Source organism: Portunus trituberculatus, chromosome 7 (genome assembly GCF_017591435.1).
Source record: "Portunus trituberculatus isolate SZX2019 chromosome 7, ASM1759143v1, whole genome shotgun sequence".
In the NCBI taxonomy this organism is placed as follows: Eukaryota; Metazoa; Arthropoda; class Malacostraca; order Decapoda; family Portunidae; genus Portunus; species Portunus trituberculatus.
The window spans coordinates 4,406,544-4,420,761 of NC_059261.1; the positions used below are offsets into that span (position 1 = coordinate 4,406,544).

At 38.3% G+C, this 14,218-nt stretch overlaps 1 protein-coding gene across 3 annotated transcripts in view; it reads right to left on the reverse strand.

Annotated features, from left to right (window-relative positions):
* Positions 1 to 5,560: 5,560 nt before the first annotated feature.
* LOC123498574 (putative helicase mov-10-B.1) overlaps positions 5,561 to 14,218 on the reverse strand; it is a 41,893-nt gene continuing 33,235 nt past the window's right edge. For 2 of the 3 annotated variants that reach the window (XM_045245819.1, XM_045245808.1), the window contains 7 exons: positions 13,314 to 13,474; positions 12,303 to 12,443; positions 11,391 to 11,498; positions 10,436 to 10,606; positions 9,409 to 9,485; positions 7,990 to 8,105; positions 5,561 to 7,669 (listed from right to left, as the gene is read on the reverse strand). In XM_045245819.1, the coding sequence (XP_045101754.1) occupies positions 7,599 to 7,669; positions 7,990 to 8,105; positions 9,409 to 9,485; positions 10,436 to 10,606; positions 11,391 to 11,498; positions 12,303 to 12,443; positions 13,314 to 13,474 (845 nt within the window). In that variant the 3' untranslated portion in view covers positions 5,561 to 7,598. The remainder of the gene's footprint in view (positions 7,670 to 7,989; positions 8,106 to 9,408; positions 9,486 to 10,435; positions 10,607 to 11,390; positions 11,499 to 12,302; positions 12,444 to 13,313; positions 13,475 to 14,218) is intronic. The other variant, XM_045245829.1, reaches the window with a different exon arrangement.

Here is a 14,218-nt window from a genome sequence, read left to right on the forward strand (position 1 = left end):
TCATGTCGTGTTTATCCATGACAACAGTTTGATGGAGCAAACACTGCAGCCTCGCCATGAAGTGACTTGAGTGGGAAGTGAGGCAGCATAGGAATAAAATCATTCTTGGCGGAAAGAAAATTGAAAAATGGTAATGATGAAAGATTAATAATGCTGACGATAGTAAGGAAGAACACTACTCAAGATAAACATAGTCGGTATAGTTCTAGTTTATACCCAGACTCTCCCCTACCACCCCCAACAAGGAGGGGGAGTATGGGCAGAAACTAGAATTTTACCCGTTATCTGACACTAGAACCTTAAAAACTCTCACAACTTCAACTATACTCTATTGACAAGCGTTAGACACACAATCCATCACTTCGGTGGAGCTTGGCGGTGTGGCTTGACTGGACATGTTACTTAAAAGCTCTCTCTCTCTCTCTCTCTCTCTCTCTCTCTCTCTCTCGAGGGTAAAATTAATGACTCACAAATGTGTTTATGAGAGTAACTACAGCATACATGACCATGGCGATTTGGCACCATAAGAAAAGAAAAGAACAGGTTATAATGTAATTACCTGATGTATGGGCGTGTGGGTTGTTAAGTACACCACAGCGCACACTGCACAGCCGAGACTCATGACATTGAGTGTACTTTAAGCTGGAATGTACGCGAGGAGGGGAGAGTGAGGCCGCTGAGAAGAGATAAGCGTCCGTCTGCCCCCTCCCTAACTTTTGGAGAGTCACTGGTGAAGGACTGACATTCCAAACAGTCTCGAGGGTTTCTGATCTTGTTCGAGCTTTATCTTTGCTTATTAAACTCATTTTTCACCTTTTCACTGCTTATCAGTTATCTTTTATCATCATCTGCAATATCTTCAGCCTTCAGTAGTAATAGTAGTAAGTAAAAGTAGAGGTAGTTCTGACTGACCAGCCGATGTGAAGGAATGAAACAAATTGCCTCAAGAATAGTAGTAGTAGTAGTAGTAGTAATAGTAGTTGTAGTAAGACTAATCTTTACCAGTTATCTATAATAGGTATTCCTCTACATGCACTATCTTCAGACTTTAGTAGTAACGGTAGTAGTAGTAATTCTGTTCAACCATCAAAGAATGCCTGGGTGACCGATAACGGCTCGCCATGTGTGCTAACTTGGAATTTCGCAGCTTTTTGAAAATGCGTGATAACTCCTTAGCGCGATGGCGGAGGACTGGGTGTACTATAAAATTTCATGGCATCTTTAACTCTCTCTCTCTACTCGAAAAAGACAATAGAAACAACAAATCATATAAGTTGCATATACTGTACTTTCAGATTTCATGGTATTGACAAAAGCTTACAAAACACAGTCTTTTGAAACAAACGCTGCACGCCTCCCTCGGCCCTCTCGCCATCCTGCAACAATGGTAGAAAACGGTACCTGTAGGACACCTCGACTATAATGAACTAATACTGCCGCACACCAAACTCACAGCCTGTGGAAGTAGTAGTAGTAGTAGTCTCTCTCTCTCATCACGACTATCTTCAAAGGCCACAGAGAGCATCAGTCAGATTATCAAGTCTCTCTCTCTCTCTCTCTCTAATGCTGGTATAGAAGAATACCTACTTAAAACTAGGGCTTGTCATGAAAAAAAAAAAAAAATCCATGAAAACTCTTAATTACTCCCATTAGTCACCTAAACTATCACTGCAATCGTGAAAACACCATTGAAAACGCCAGCGGCATTCACTCGAGCTTTCAAACCATTACCAGAATTACTCAATGTTTTAGAAAACTAAATTTCTACTAGAGCCTTTCAAACCGTCACTAAACTCATGAAAACGGTCTTGAGCACTATATTTTGCACTAGAGCCTGTTCAAATATTACTGTAACCATGTAAACACTCTTGAAAATCCTAATAACTTCCACTAGAAACTGTTAATCTTTCAAGGAAATCAAAATACCCTTGAAAACTGCAAAACCATCCACTAGTTTGTTAAGCTTTCAAAGGAATCAAAACACCCTTGAAAAAAAAAAAAAAAAAAAAAAAAAAAAAACCTTCCCATAGAACCTGCTGAACTATCACTAAACTACAAAAACACTCTTGAAAACCCCAACATTTTCACTTCCACTGGAGCCTTTGGAAAGCTGCTGGGATGATGAGATGGGTGCTCTTAACCCCTTGAGTGTCATGATGCGTTTCCATATTCATTCCTTACTATTTGGTAATTTTATACAGCTTCAGAAACTCATGTGGGGCATTAAAATAGTGAAGACTCTGGTCATTAATCTTCTGACCTCCATAGACCTTTCCTAATATAAATAAAATGGTCTAATCGTACACAAATCTCAAGGTAAAAATGTGTCCCGGTACTGAAGGGGTTAAATGCCTAGTAATTAGGAAATAAAACAGATGAAACTTACATTAACATCATATTTGAAAAAATGGCAAAAAATTCACAGCTACATCTATACACAATAACTAAACCCTCCTCTTTGGACTCAGTGAAGGAGCAATGAGAACCGAGACATTTGTGCATAGTTTGTGTTGATCTCAGGGACAGGGGCAGGTACTTGACATCCTCATGTATTGAATTAACCCTTGGAATCCTGGCAGTCTTTATGGCTTTGTGTGTGTGTGTCAGGTAGGTGTGTCTTGCCAGCCTGTTCCTCTTTGTTTCCTCTTTGATAGCCTGACCTCAAGGAATATAGATAAGATACAGACTTGATAAAGAGAGTAGCTATGACTTAAGGGCAGCTAGTCTTTGGCCATACAAAAATAAGATAGATTCATTGGTAAACTGAATGAAACAGTCTTATCTAACTTTACAAGCTCAATATACAAAACTTAGACTAATGTAACGGCTTTAATGCCAATTAGATCTTAACCTGGTCCATTTCAAGACAAGATAAATACTCATTGACAAACAGAACATTGATAAACTCACTGTAGTCTAAGTTTACAAGATCAATATACAAAACTTAGACTAACATAATATCCAAAACATCAATGGAATCTTATCCTAGCCAATTTGAAAAGACAAGATAAAGATGTATTGACAAACAGAACATTGATAAACACACTGTAGTCTAAATTAACCATAACAGAAAACTTTGACAAATATAACAGCAAAAATGTCAATTTTAGCCTAGCTCACATAAAGCAAAACAGACACTAATTGACAGACAGAGCATTGATAAACTCACTGTAATGTAGTGTTAGCAGAACTAGACCAAAATACAAAACTCGGACTAACACAGCAGCGAAAACATCAATGAAATCTTACCCTATCACATATATGGACAAGATAAAGATTCACTGATAAATAACATGAATAAAAAAAATGTAGTCTTAACATAACTAGACCAAGATGCTAAAGTCGTTCAAATAAACTCACTAGTAAACTCAATGACATCCGATCTTAAATATTGTACTGTAGACCAAGATGCTAAACTCACACTAGATAAAGACTCACACTAATAAACTCAATGCAATCTTATCTTAACTGTACTGCCAAACACGTCACCAACAAACACAAAGAAACCTTATCTTAAATACTGAGATGTAATGCCAAATCTTCAGCCAGATGATTCACAGAGTTCACATTTCTAAGGCACTAATAGAGAGGGTTCCAGTCTGCCTCTGTCCCTGTCACTACCTTGAACCTTCCTCTCTCCTCCACTCCTCAGAACCAAAAGTGTTCCCTGTCTTACAAAACAATGCAGTCCTTCCTGCCTATCACAGTTACATGCTAAGTTTTAATCCTACAGTGCTGTGGTTATACTTTATTTATTCTCTTTGTCCTATATGTGACTATGAAAAATTTTGGTATTGTAAAAGTTTGCATAAAAATGTTGCTTGACTAAAAAGGATTTGGTTTGTGGCAGTGGCTCTTAATCTTTGTATTGCCACGTCCCGCTAGGAATTCGTCCCTCTCTTCATGACCCCTTTCTTGTATCTTTGAGTACAATTTCCTCCCATATTTTCAAGAAGGTGGTACTTTTTACACTTTTAATATGAGAGAAATACCTCCCTACAATTCCCTCCAGTATTTTACAGAAGGCGATACTTTTACACTTTCCATAAACTCATTACTTAACCGTGCTGTCGTTAAGGGAGTGACAAATACGAGAAATTCCTAACTATTCCTAAGGGTTCGTCTCCCGCAGATTAAGAACCACTGTCTTACGGGGAATATTGTTCATGTAGTTTACTTATCTATTCATTTTTTGTTGTTTTGTTAAAAGTTGCGTGTGTGAAAACTTCTATCTTAAGAGTTAGTATAAAATATTTAGTGACTATTGACTATGGACTTGTAGTTAGAGAAATATTGTGCTTAGTTTGTCTTTTATTCTTATTTTTTTTATTTATTGATCTATTTTTGTTGGTAATGTGTGAAAAGTTCTATAGCTCAAAAGTTAGTATAAAATCTCTTAGTGACTAAAATGGACTTGTGCTACAGAAGAAATATTGCTCTTGTCGTTTGTTGGTTTAAATTATTTTTTGGTTCATTATTTGCAAGTAAAAAATTTCCTTATTGTAAAAGTTACTGAACAAATACTTCTTGACTAACTAACAGTATTCTTCATTGAGAGAGACAGGAAAGTTGAGGACGAGGAGTCTTATTGATCATTATAACTGGGAGAATGTTATCTTAAGTGTTCTTCATGACGGTATAAGGGAAAAAAAAAAGTGTTAGGAAAATGTATTATGCCTTATCATGAAAAAAATAAAAAAATATATAAATAAATAAAATAAATAATAAAGAGAAATAAGATAAATAACCTAACAATAAAAATAATAAATACTAATTATGAAATTGCCATTCATAAAAAAAATTAAAAAAAAGCTGCATTTCTTATTTTTAATGGTTGATAAATAAATGAAACTTGGAAATGGAAACAAATCTAATGAAATAAAGTGAAACAAAACACAAACAAAACAAAACATATGCAGAAAGAAACATCCACAAAGAACCAACAAAATAATATAAAATAAAATATAATCAAATATAATAAAATATAATAAATAAATAAATAAAAATGATGATAATGAAGATGATGACAATGATAATAATGATGATGTGAAAGGAGGAAGAGACTGAGCGGAAGGAAGGAAGGAAGGAAGGAAGGAAGGAAGGAAGGAAGGAAGGAAGGAAGAATGGATTGATGTATGGAAAGAAAACAGAAAGAAAGAAAGAAAGAAAGAAAGAAAGAAAGAAAGGATGGATTGATGTATGGAAAGAAAACAGGAAGGAAGGAAGGAAGGAAGGAAGGAAGGAAGGAAGGAAGGAAGGAAGGAAGGAAGGAAGGAAGAAGAAAAAAAAGAAAGAGGGAAAGGAAAGAAAGGGACAGGATGGGAAAGGAAGGAAGGAAGGAAGGAAGGAAGGAAAGGAAAGGAAAGGAAAGGAAAGGAAAGGAAAGAGAAGAGAAGGGGAGAAAAAGATTTAAGAGAAGAATGTATAACTTCTATGGATCAAAGAAGCAAAATGGAAGGTTTGAGCAATCACAAGAGAAAAATGGATGGTTTAGTGTGGTCATGGGAGGAATTTGGATGGTTTCAGGGCACAGTAAGGATGTGTCATGGTTCTAAGTGTCACAGAAGAAATGTATCATGGGTTTTGAGGGTAATGAACAATGTATCATGGTTGTAAGTGTCAGAAGAAATGTGTCATGGTTTTAAGGTGACAGAAATACGTATCATGGTTGTAAGTGTCAGAAGAAATGTATCATGGTTGTAAGGGCTACGGAAGAAATGTGTCATAATTTTAAGGTGACACAGGAAATGTCTCATGGTTTTAAGGTGACAGAAGAAATGTATCATGGTTTTAAGGTAACAGAAGAAATGTATCACAGCTTTAAGTGTCACTGGAAGAATAAAGAATGTTGTCTTTTATTTAAGTATGTATCCTAAGGTGTAGTGGAGCCAAGAAAGTCCTACCCAACATCCTTTAAAACAGCAGAAACCAAGAATAGGAAGAAAACTGTAGCAAAAATAAAACTGCAAGAAATTAAACTGTACTCTAGCAAAACGTAAATATGGAGGACCAGAGAACTTACAATATCACTTTCCTAATATTATAACACAATAAATCACACACAAGTCCTCATGGTAAAGAAAACATGATGAACTATAGAGCACCAAATGTCTATCTATATATTACCTCACAGCCAGTTCTCCAGTGTCCAGCCATTCATCAGTTTTCACCTGCCTACTGTGTCCGCCTGTCTGTCTCACTGCACCTCACAATACTGTACTGCCTTGCTACCCACCACTGTGTTAATACTAGGGGTGTTAATCACAGTCTCTCTCTCTCTCTCTCTCTCTCTCTCAGCAATCAGTTATTTTTTCTATTTTCTCTAATATTCGTTTTATTTTACATTCTCTCTCTCTTAGTAATCAGTTTTTTTATGTTTTCTCTATTCTGTCATACTCTCTCTCTCTCTCTCTCTAATCCTTCTTGTCTAATCACAGCCATTCTTCTCTCCAATTCTCTCTCCTATAGTTATTTTCTGAAGTGTTGAGTAGCCTGTGTTTTCATGATTCAATACTTAAACATTACACACACAAATAGTTGACACAAGAAAAGCAAAAATTTATCTGCTTCAAACTGTGTAGCTTCCTTTTCTTCCTCTTCCTCCTACTCCTCCTTCTCTTTCCATCCTCTCTATGTTTCCTTCTTACAAACTCTGTCACGAACTCCTTTCTTCTCTTCTTCTTTTCATCCTTTCCATGTCTTGTTCCTTACAGACCTTCAATCACTACTCCCTTCTTCTCCTCCTCCTCTTCTTTCCACCTTATCCTTGTCCTTACAAAGCTTCAATCATCACCTCCCTTCTCCTCCTCCTCCTCTTCTTTCCATCCTCTCCCTGTCTTCTTCCTTACAGACCTTCAATTATCAGTTTCCTTAATCACAGTCTTAAATTAACTTAGGCTAACATGCTCCCCTGTCCCCAAATAGCCTTCACTTCATGATTCTGGGGGAGGAACTAAGGGGGAGTGTAAACTAAAGACACACTAGTAATGGGTAGTAATGTGTAGGTTCTTGATATCTGAACCTAAACTTGATCCTGGCTTAGTCAATGTGGCCAGACAATCCAGCAAACTTAAAAATACAATGTAGTCAGATGTGTGGTAGTAAAATATCTGACTACTGAAGGTTCTACATGTTGAAAGAGTGAGTTGTAAAAGTGAACTTGCTCTTGATTTGAACCTGGCTTAGTGAATGCACCCAGAGTAAAATAGATGTGGAGTGAAATATGGTGCATTCTTAAAGATGAGCAAGTTTTGAGACGGAACCAACAGTAAACTTGAACCAGCCTTAGTTAATGTATCCAGACTCATCCACCCGGCTTAAAAACAAAACAGAAACACTTGGAGCAGTAAAATATATGAAAGATAGGTTCTCAAATGTAAGGGGAAATACTGAACCTATCCTGAAGTTGAACCAGCCTTACTTAACACAGCCAGACACAACATCCACCTTAAAAATAAAATATAAGAGCATGGACCAGTAAAATCATCAATAACATGTTTCAGAGTGCATGAATCACTAAGTATGCCGGGGTGAAGGAATGACAAACAGATCTTGGTTCCCGCTGGTTCCTGGTTGTCTGTAGTGGTTCTCTCTGTGTCTTAGTGTTCTGCCCTCCACTCTGGTGCCTCTGCCTTCTCCCGAGCACTGACATCCTGAGCCAGCACTGGTCCTGCGGCACACAGTGAAGTAGTGGTGGTGATGGTGGTGGTGGCATGTTAGTTGTATTATGACTAAGCTCCTACTATTATTTATTAGTCTACTACCACTACTACTATTTTTTATTTCTTATATAAGGAGTAAAAACTGGCCAAGGGCAACATAAAATAAAAAGGCCCACTTAGTTGCTAGTCCCCTTGCAGGTCTGAGAGTTAGCTCCCATCCCAAAAATAAATAAATAAATAAATAAAAAACTTCCCAAATCATAATGCATTAAAAATCAATCAATCAATCAATCAATCTAGAAAAGGCCAGGTGACACTAGACACTCACTGAGGTCGAGTGTGTTGAAGCGAGCAATGAGGTCGTCCAGGTCAGTGTTCTGTGTGAAGGCGTGACCCTTGTAGCCGCCATTCTGCTGGATGTACCTCAGCAGCCGACCCCAGTGCCTGTACACACCAACCAGGAAGGAGACCAGAGGAGGAAGGAGAGGAGAGGAGAGAAAAGAAAAGAAAAGAAAAGAAAAGAAAAAGAAGAGGAGAGGAGAGGAGGAAAAAGGAAGGAAAAGGAGAGGAAAAAAGAGATGAGAAGAGAAAAGAAGAGAAGAGAAGAGAAAAAAAGAGAAGAGAGAAAAAAGAAAAAGAAAAAAGAAAAGAAAAGAAAAGAAAAGAAAAGAAAAGAGAGAAGAGAAGAGAAGAGAAGAGGTTTGGTTAGAGACAGATAAACAGTAAGCAAATTTTCAACATACACAGACAGACATACAAACACACAATATCAAACACTCACTCACATACCAGTCAGTCAGTCAGTCAGTCAGTCAGTCAGTCAGTCAATCAATCAATCAATCAATCAATCAATCAATCAATCAGTCAGTCAGTCAATGCTTACTAATAAATCTTTCATTCATTTCAACATTATTCTTCATTCAATACTCTTTTTACCATTGGAGCATTTATTTGTTACTTTTATTCACTTTTTGAATGTGTGTTGACTTACATTCACACATCTCTCATTATTCACTACTTGACCCCTTCAGTACCATGACACATTCTCATATTCATTTTGGTGACTATTTGGTGATTTTATACAGCTTCAGAAACTCATGTGGGGGGTTAAAATAGTGAAGACTGGCCATTAATCTTGTGACCTCCAAAGACCCTTCCTAATGTCAATAAAATGATCTAATGGTACACAAATCTCAAGAAAAAAATGTGTCCCAGTACTGAAAGGGATTAAAATAGTGAAGACTGTGGCTATAAACCTTCTGACTTCCATAGACCCTTGCTAATGTCAACAAAATTGTCTAATGGTACACAAATCTCAAGGTAAAAATGTGTTCCAGTACTGAAAGGGGTTAAAATAGTGAAGACTGTGGCCATTAATCTTCTGACCTCCATAGACCCTTCCTAATGTCAATAAAATGGTCTAAAGGTACACAAATCTCAAGATAAAAATGTGTCCCAGTACTGAAGGGGTTAAAATAGTGTACACTGTGACCATTAATCTTCTGACCTCCATAGACCCTTCCTAATGTCAATAAAATGGTCTAAAGGTACACAAATCTCAAGATAAAAATGTGTCCCAGTACTGAAAGGGGTTAAAATAGTGAAGACTGAGGCCATTAATCTTCTGAGCTCCATAGACCCTTGCTAATGTCAATAAAATGATCTACTGGTGCACAAATCTCAAGGTGAAAACATGTCCCAGTACTGAAGTGGCTAATCTTTCTTTTTTAGACATTGGCAGACTTACTCATCCAGACACAGGATTTCTGGGCAGCCCACAACGATGAGGAGAGCCTTGGCGCGGGTCACGGCCACGTTGAACCTCTGTGTGGGGAAGTATGGGATGGTTTGGTTTATTGATATTTGTGGTTTGGTGACTTGCTGGTTGGTTGGTTGGTGCACTCTGTCTCCTCTCCTCTCTCTCTCTCTCTCTCTCTCTCTCTCTCTCTTTCTTTCTTTCTTTCTTTCTTTCTTTCTTTCTTTCTTTCTTTCTTTCTTTCTTTCTTTCTTTCTTTCTTTCTTTCTTTCTTTCTAGTTGGTCTCTCTCTCTCTCTCTCTCTCTCTCTCTCTATCTCTCGTTTTTGGTGACTAGTTGGTTGGTGCTCTCTCTCTCTCTCTCTCTCTCTCTCTCTCTCTCTCTCTCTCTCTCATATTTCATCATGTTTTCCTTTACCTATTTTTCTGTCTCTTTATCTACCTATTTGCCTGCCTGTCTATCCATCTATCCACACTTCTCTGTTTTTCTACATATTCTCGTCTATCTATCCACGTCTGCATCTTTCTTTTTCTACTTCCCTGCCTATCTATCAATCCATCCTTGCTTCTGTGTTTATCTACCTATTTCCGTCAATCTATTTACCTATCCTAGTATTTTTCTATTTATCTATCTATTTGCCTCTATCTTTCCATCAATTCCTCCATTTCTCTGTTTATCTACCTATTTCCTGTCTATTTATCCATCAATTCTAGCATTTCTCTCTTCTATATTTGCTTTTCTATTTCCCTTTCTATCTCTCCATCCATTTCTGCATCTCTCTCTCTCTTCTATCTTTATTTCTCTATCTGCCTGTCTCTCTACATCCATTTCAGCATCTTTGTTTTTTTTTCTATTTCTCTGTCAATCTCTCCATCCATCTCTGCATCTCTCTTCTAACTTTGCTTTTCTATTAGCCTACCTATCACCCTATCCAGCCATGTGCTACTACTACTACTATTACTACTACTTCCACTAACAACACTCCTACAAAAATAATACTAATTCACTTGGATTTCACCTTAGGGTTGCGAAGGAAGCCCAGTTTGAACACGTGGTCGTCAGCCATGTAGTCCTGTGAGGCTCGGACAGTTGAGATGACCACCACCAGCCTCTCGTCGCCCTGGAACTCCTCAGGGGACCCAACCTTCACGTTCTCCGCCCCTCGCACCTTTCTCAGCTGTGTGCGGATCTGTGGGGGGGTGGCAGGTTAGAGGGGTTCTGGGGAATGTTGGAGTGTGGTTGGGTTGGGGTAGAGGTGTTTGTGGTGGTGGTTAATGTGGTTGTAGTTGTTGTTTTTGTGTGGGTTTGTGGGTTGGGGTGAGGTGGTGGTGGTGGTGGTGGTGGTGGTGGTGGTGGTGGTGGTGGTGGTGGTGGTGGTTGATGATGATGATGATGATGTTGTGTGGGTCTGTGGGGGTGATGGGAGGTGAGGGGGAGGGGTTTGAGGTTGTGAAGGGGTTTAGTTGGGGTTATATTCATGGTGGTGGTGGTGGTGGTGGTGGTGGTAATGTATTTTTTTGTTTTATATCTTCTTTTCTTTTTTCTTTTATCATTGATGTTTATTTTCTAAGTCTACTACTACTACCACCACCACCACCTCACACATGAATTATAAGATAGGATTAGACTGAGTTAGGATAAGTTAAAATATAAGTTAGTTGGTTAGGTTAAACTGGGTTCTGATCTAAGACAAAGTTAAGTTAGGTTACATCTTAAATTAGTTAGGTTAGGTTGCGTTGGGTTTGAATATTAGTGACCTAGTTATAGTTAAGTTAGGTTAAGCTTAGATGAAAACAAGTCCAGTTCAGTAAAGTTAGGTTAGTTGCAAGCCAGTTAGCTAAGTTAGGTCAGTTAGTAAAGTAAAATTAGATTAAGTTAGGTTAAGGTAAGATAAGGTAAGGTAAGGTAAGGTAAGGTGAGGTGAGGTGAAGTCAAAGTTAGGCAAGGGTGCAGTCCCGGCCATCACAACCTACCTTCTCCACCTGCCTCCTGTAGGGCGTGATGATCCCAATGTCCTTCCCGGCGATCTTGGGGGACTTTGAATCCAGCAGCTTCTTCACCCACGCCACCACTGCTGACACCTGCCAACACAATGCCGTCAGCCTCTCTCTCTCTCTCTCTCTCACAATATGTACCCAAATCTTCCTTCATTTCTTTCTTTATTTTTTATCCTTTATTTTTCTTTCAACTCTCTCTCTCTCTCTCTCTCAAAATTTATTACAGTTAATTTCTCTACTCTCAAATTTTTCACCATTTTCAATTGTTCTTTGCCACATCCTTCCTTAATTAGTAATCACTCGGAGACATCACAGAGAACAAGACAACCTCTCTCTCTGACTCTCTGATTAACTAGCTGTCTCTATTCTCTCCTCTAATCCTCCCACACTTCTATCACATCACCAGAACAAGAAAATAAGCAGAAAAGTTAAGTTATACAGAGAATCTTCCTTTACAAACATTATAGAGAACAGAACAATCTCTCTCAGTGTCTCTCTGATTAACTAACTTGCTGTCTCTATCATGCCCTCCAACTCTCCTACACTTTTATCACATCACCAGAACAAGGAACAAGCAGAGAAAGTTTAAGTTATACAGGGAATCTTCCTTTGCAAACATTATAGAGAACAGAACAATCTCTCTCTGTGTCTCTCTGATTAACTCGCTGTCTCTATCCTCCCACACGTCACACCATAAGAACAAGCAGAAAAGTTAGGTTATCTAGAAAAACCTTCTTCATAAACATCACACACAATAGAATAACCTCTCCCTCTCTCTCTCTCTCTCTCTCTCTATCTTTTCCATCTCTCCTCCCACACATCTATCCCTCCACCAGAACAAGAAGCAGGAAAGGTCAGGTTACAGAGAGCCTTCCTTCCTTCACTGACCTCCTGTGCATTGAAGAAGCTAGGGCTGTTTCCTTCTCTCTCATCCTTGCCCTTGACGGCGTGGAACATGAGCGGGAACTGTCGGCAAGGCAGGTGCTCCCAGTTGCAGAGGGAGCGAATCAGCATCTGGTCCCCACACACCTGGAGAAAGCAACACAAAGATGAAAGAATGACACAGGTAAGAGTGGAGGCAATGAACATTCAACTTCACCTAAACTAAACTAATGTGGGTGTTTCAAGGTGTCTCCCTACCACCCACACCACACACTTGTCTAGATATACATGATAAAGTAAAATAAAATAAAACAAGATAAAGTAAAATAAAGTAAGATAAAGTAAAATGAAGAATAAAATAATGTAAAGCAAACCACACCACTACAACCATGATCACCCTGACTTGTCTTCACCTCAGAAATGGAGTGCAGAAAAGATACTCAACCCAACCCCACTAAAGCCAACCAAACACAATTAAAACCAACCTAACCCAGCCTAAAAAAAAATCCAATCCAACCTTACCTAACCAACCAAAATAATACATACAAAAAATAAAAAGAAAAAAACAAAAAGGAAAAAAATTCAACCTGACCTAACCCAACTCACCCCACTTGTCTCAAAAACTAACAAAATCCCAAATTATTTTCCCTTAACACAATCTAATCTAATCTAACCAACTAAACCCACAAAACCTAAAAATATCCTTGTACTAACCAAACTTAACTTAATCAAATCTAAACCTAACCCAACCCAACCCAACCCAGCTCAACTAAACTCAAAAAATTTAACATACCCTACCCTACCCTTCCCTTCCCTAACCTAACCCAACCCAACCCAATTAAACTCACAAAAAATTTAACATTCCTTCCCTAACCTAACCTAACCCAACCCAACCCAACTCACAAAAAACCTAATCTCTCTCTCTTTCCCCAACCTAACCTAAATCTAACAAAATCCAACCACCACCACCACCACTAGTCTCTCTCTCTCTTCCACCACCACCACCACTGCCATCACCTTGAGCTCCGAGTTGTAGAATATGTCATTGGGCTCCTTGAGGATGGCGGCATGGGAGCGGTAGTTGTTGAGCAGCTTGGTCACCACCTGGGCGTTGAATCCTTGGCCCGGCTGTGGCTGGTACGGGGCTGACTCCATCACACGCTCCAAGTACGACTTGTCTGTAGGATGTGTAGGATATCAATCAGTGCTATTCTTTCTTTTTTTTTTTTTTCCTTAGTATATGGAACAGTAAAAGGATGTGTAGGATATTCAGTGGTTCTTTTCTCATGATTCCTTAGTGTATGCATTAATAAAAGGATGTGTAGGATATCAGTCAGTGCTTTTCTTTGATATTTTTCCCATAAACCCTTAGCATTTGCAGAGAAAAGGATGTGTAGGATATCTAGTCGCCTTTTTCCCATCAATCCTTCTCAAATGTATTAATATAAGGATGTGGACCATATTACTGAGTGCTATCCTTTTATTTATTTATTTATTTTTCTTTGTAACATAAGCTTTAATAAAAGGATGTATAGGGATGTGTAGGATATTCAGTGGTTCCTTTTCCCATGATTCCTTAGTGTATGCATTATTAAAAGGATGTGTAGGATATTAATCAGTGGTTTTCTTTCATATTTTTCCCATAATCCCTTAACATCTGCACTGAGAAAAGGAGGTCTAGGATATTTTGTGGCCGTTTTTTCCCATAATTCTTCACATATGTAATAATGTAAGGATGTGGATGATATCATTGAGTGCTTTTATATTTTTGTCGTATTTCCTTAACCCCTTCAGTACCATAGCGCATTTTCATATTCATTCTGCTTACCATTTGGCGAATTTAAACAACTTCAGAAACTTATGTTGAGATTAAAATAGTGGAGACTGTGGCCATTAATCTTCTGACCTCCAAAGACTCTTCC